The 5,160-nt window shown below is 41.9% G+C and overlaps 1 protein-coding gene across 2 annotated transcripts in view; it reads right to left on the bottom strand.

Moving 5' to 3' along the window:
• Positions 1 to 626: 626 nt before the first annotated feature.
• Positions 627 to 5,160, bottom strand: part of LOC137979332 (RNA-binding protein 4B-like) — an 11,780-nt gene continuing 7,246 nt past the window's right edge. Inside the window, exons 6-8 of one of the 2 annotated variants that reach the window (XM_068826566.1) lie at positions 4,627 to 4,680; positions 2,301 to 2,424; positions 627 to 1,639 (exon numbers count right to left, since the gene is read on the bottom strand). In XM_068826566.1, the coding sequence (XP_068682667.1) occupies positions 2,406 to 2,424; positions 4,627 to 4,680 (73 nt within the window). In that variant the 3' untranslated portion in view covers positions 627 to 1,639; positions 2,301 to 2,405. Of the gene's footprint in view, positions 1,640 to 2,300; positions 2,425 to 3,336; positions 3,747 to 4,626; positions 4,681 to 5,160 lie in introns of those variants that run through there. The other variant, XM_068826567.1, reaches the window with a different exon arrangement.

Raw genomic sequence — 5,160 nt, 5'->3', positions numbered from 1 at the left:
CTGATTACACAGTTCCAGCATCGATCGCACGTATCTCGTATACCCATAAACAATGAATACAGCAAGTGTTTCAGTCCATCAAAAAGTGAAGCTAAATACAGAAACCCCCGCTGTTAACTGTGTTGTACGCAGAATTCAATGCGTCCAGCGCCCAAGGTAGAGGACCGCCAGACGACGGGGTAACGCCATACTTGACTGGGTGTGGGGACGGAAACGAAGCTGCTCATTTTACTCTCGCAAGCAAACGCACATCTGTGCGATGGCATACCCGGGGTAAGAGGTTAATCTTCACCACTTTTCTGCATTCGGTGCATGCTCGCGTGTTTTTCTGCCCAGCCATTCACGTATCACAAAACTCATCTCAAACGAATGGTGCTTGAATAGGGACAAGCAGCCTTTGTTTCAGCTATTTAATGAACAATGAATAATTTCCGTTGATTTGACATTTCCTTTGGTTTGATTGACGTTTGATTATATATTTTTACTCTTTAAAAAAATACCCAGGCACGTGGTAATTTCACTCAGAGAGCAAACATTTTTCCCTGAACTGTTTCACGCCTCTGCCGTCTGTATGATGAACCTGTTTTTTTTTTTTTTTTTTTTTGTGGGGGGGGGGGGGGGGGGGGGGGCTGTTTTGCTGACCCGTAGGCTCGATTTTCAGCCGTATTGGGAGTGCGGTTAACATCCTACTCCTAAAGAACGGCTGCATCACTGGTCCACGTCGTTTGTCCGCGACGTAGCACCCTTCGCAATTGTATTTTGTTTTCAGCATGTTTTTTGTACATGGCAGTCAAGGGACTTCCTGTTTGGTGGAAAATACAATTGGATGGACCAGTGATCCAGCAGTAATGTGCGCGGAGGAACGCATGCGCACAAAACGGCTGGTCAATCGTGCCTACCTGACCCATTGCTACCCTGGTTCGAGGATTTCTTTCTGTACGATTTACTGGAAACAATCTGACTGGATATCGACAAAGAAGCGAGTGTTCATCGCTGCATCTTTAACACCATTTCTGTATTGTGTTTTACGTATCGATCGCGTAAGGCCCGGGGTAACGGCTTCAGCGTCCGTTCGATTTGTTGAAACATACTGAATCAAAGTGGAACGAGTTCAATTAAAAGCGTTTAATCTTTGCTGCAACAACCTTTCAAGATTCCGTTTGCCCCCCTCTTTCAACATTACTGGGTGTGCGCGTGCGTACTAATCGGTCTGTCAATGGAGTATCCATCATGTCCGTATCCATAGTAACAACCGCGGCAGCGGACTGAGACTGAATACCAGGCCTTTCGTGAAGCTTTGTTGAATCAAATGTTGATGACGTGTTGAAACTGTTTGCTTACCCCAGCAGTCAACATCGTTCAACAAAATCGAACGGATGTTAAAGCCGCTTACCCGGGTCTTAACTATAACATTGAATAAACAATACGATTGGCGTAGACCAGTTGGATTGTGTTCTGTTTTTGCTGAACCAGCCTTCGTAGCTAACGGTTTAAGAGTAAAGCGCGCGCGACCTTGAGTGCGAGAGGCAAAGCAGCGACAGGAATAGTACTGAGGACCTCTGCTTCATTTGCTCGTGGGCTTCCCTACATCACCGGTTCAGTTACTTTGCGAAGGCTGTACGTTGTCCACACTGACTACCTGAGGGACATGACAAAATAAAAACCAACTTTCATTAACAACCCCTTGATAAAGTTACGAAACTAAAAATTCGCACGGGTAAAAGAAAATAAGGAAAGTTATAAAATAATTCAGGGGTTTCATTAAGGGCCTGGCACCGGGCAAACTGATCGGCTGTGGACATGACTTTGCGCGGCTGCTTTCAAAATCTCAAAGGACTGGGTTTTTTTTAATACAAAGATCGGTTTAAAAAATACACTTTGTCATTTTCTTGATCTGTAAACGCGGTCGATCGCCGATTATTTTTCTTCGCGAGACGAATTGCCTCCAGCTAAGAAAAGGCCAAGATGTGAGTGCACTTTTTTGTGTCACGTTAATGAATTGATTTTCTTGTGGATATTGGCATATCAAATCATTAAATTGCCTAAAAATGGTGTGATTTTTCTGTGGTTGAAGAACATTGCTTTGGGCTTCAGAATGCAGGAAAACACATCTCTGCAACTTAAGAATTTCACAATTTCCTGGGCGAGGATGCCACCCTCCTGGGCGAGCATACTACTTTGATGGCAAATATTATTTCCTTTGGTTTAAGGTCATTCTTAGGAGGAGCGTTGGTTCCGTATTAGGTCCAGAAAAGTGCAAAAGGATCAATGAAAAAGTCAACATCTGAAAGGTTACGCACCCAAAACTCGTTTTTCGTTTTCTTCCAAACAGCACCCTATGGAACCCAGATATCTTGTCACGCCATCTCAGTGTTCGAAGATCTTGACCCGTGCAACACTTGCTCTCAACGAACAGCGCACATCCTGTACAACAAAACAGAGAAAATCAATTTCTTTTTGCAAAACAAACTGACTCATGTAGGTCCACAACAGATCCGAAGCTCACTTAAACCAAACATTCCTATTCAATGAATACGCGAGTCGCTGCTTAAAAATCAATTCGAATCTGCACTGATTGTTGTGAAAAAATGCGGCACACGAAAACGTTGATCTAGCAACACAATCATTCCAGCCAAAACACGGCTACTCACGCAATCAACGACGAAAACGCTGACGGCGACGATCAATGGCGATTTCTATCACGATAGGCACGACAGGCACGACAGTCCACTGATGCCAGTCCAACGCCACGGAGAAATACGGCACCGTCCTGAGAGAATCTGCACCCGCCTGAACCGCGAACACAAGAAATAGGACTGCCAGAGATAACTGTGTTGAGTTTTCGACCTAAAAAAGTCTTTCACTAGACAGAGAACGTGATGAGTATCCGCAAGATCGCACACGGACGAAACGAAACTATGAACTTTGTACCATCCCGCTTTAAGAACCTACAATCGAACGCCTCGAATACACCTTTGAACAACGTAAGCCGCTATCTTAACAGGAAGAAAAGGTTAAGGTATTTCCAGCGTCTGTGTGGAGATCCCATCCCATGTCAAACTTTCACTTAAAACGTTCACCCAGGGAAATTGCTATACATAGAGTCATACTCAAGGTACAGAGCGAGGGATCATTAGAATTTGATTTTGCTTGAAGTTATCGAAAGCGTTTTCAATTTCCCACACTCGTAATTCCACGAAAATTCCCGAGGAACTAAACGGACAAATGTGTGGAAAATCGAACAGGATACTACGTTTTCGGGAAATTCTTTACATTGGATTTATATCCAATTAACTTGGTAAAGACTTGAGTAAGGTCTATCTGTGACCAGGTAAGCACATTAACAAGGTTGTTTTATTAACTGCTATGATGGAAAAGAATTGAAACAAAAACGATAGAAAATCACTGACACAATTTGCTAAACTCAGTTTTTTTTTACTTGATCAACACCAAGAATGATTAAATCTCCTTATACTTTACAGTTAACATGGTCGTTCGTTGGGGCCCTTCACCATAGTGTTATCTTACAAAAAAAAGTCCATAAAAAGTTGTACACGAGTGAAAAAACGTAAAATTGCATGGTCTGCTCTAATGTTAATTTAAAAATTAATCAGTCGATCTACACAATCCATCGGCACGTCATAAAGGCCACACCCGACCGCACGACGACGACGACGACGACGACGACTCACGACAATTATTCGGTCCGCCGACAGCTCGGGCTCGGTTTTCCAGACGCTTAATACCTGAGAGAAAAAATGAAAGAAGCCCACATGGAAACTTTGCAACATGGTCCATATTGTGTACGAAGATCGCAAATACTCTTTATTTAACCCAAAGTTTTCGGGAAGATACACAATTGGTTGTCCTGTTTTTATCTCCCGATTTATCAATTTTCGCATGCTCGGTACCAAGATTCGATTGTAATAAAGGACTTTCAACATGGATCGTGACCATAAAAGGGCCTTCCCCTGGGAAAGATTTCCGTCATTTTCATCCCAGACACCAAAACTGCGAACATCTGCAAGCCCTCGCACAGTACGATGCTGATATAAATTTTAAAAACAAATCTGCATTTCCTTAGTACGATTAAGAAAACGAGAGCGCAAACCTTTTTAAGGGCCGATTTACATGGTACAATTTTTGTCCCATGCGACAAGTTTACTACAGGCTTACATCTCCTTCACGATTGTCGTGTACGTCAGAAAAAATGTCGTAGCATTTTAAAACATTTTGTAAAACGCTGCGACAATCGTAAGTCAGGTCGAAGACCTGTCGTAAGCGTGTCGCATGCGCCAAAATCGCACCCTGTAAATCGGCCCAAAGAAAGAGTAAAAACTTGGAAGTTCGCTTCCAGATTCTCAATTTCTCGACCTTTTATTGACGAGGGGAGACCAAAAAAACTAATGAGGACATTTATCCCTTTCACTCCCACGATCAAAAAGTTCATTCTCCTAACTACTGCCATAGATTTCTTTGTTGGTACGTCACGAGAATATGGTGTTACATCAAGTGATATCCCTTAACTTCTGAATATCTTCATTCTCAATACCTGTCTACCTGACAGTGTAATAAAATCGGGAGGTGAATTTACATACTGATCACTACTGGAGGTCAAAGTCTCACCTGCGACTGCCATATCCATCATGGCGTGGATAACCTTCGTAGAAACCAGTGTATCTGAAAAACAATTTTGGCACGTTTACTGCTATCATATAATAATAATAATAATAATAATAATAATAACATAAACAACAACAACAACAACAGTATTATTACAGTATTTACTATATTAGGGGCAAGGATGAGAATACCAAACAAAGAAAACTATTTTTAACAAGTGAGAGCTTGATTTGTATTGTCTACACGCTTCAGGTTTTGGAACATTACTTTGCCATTCTGTCCAAAACAAAAAGACCAAATATTGTTGTGAATGGCATGATCACAAAGTTAATGAAAGCTTCCTTGCTTGCTTTTCTCATGCAAGCCAGTTAAATTTATGAACCTTCATCTGCATGTTAAACGAGGAACACAGATTAATATATTTATTATAAGCCATTCTGATTCTCATTAATTTGGCCATTGCTCATTGCATGAGGTTCCTTTTGAATTTGTGTTCTTGCAACGGCTCCTTGGTTAATGATTTCACCAATCAAGATT

Source organism: Montipora foliosa, chromosome 12, assembly GCF_036669935.1.
Source record: "Montipora foliosa isolate CH-2021 chromosome 12, ASM3666993v2, whole genome shotgun sequence".
Lineage (NCBI taxonomy): Eukaryota > Metazoa > Cnidaria > Anthozoa > Scleractinia > Acroporidae > Montipora > Montipora foliosa.
Note: the sequence above shows the minus strand (reverse complement) of the source record. Positions and strands in the feature narration are given on the sequence as shown.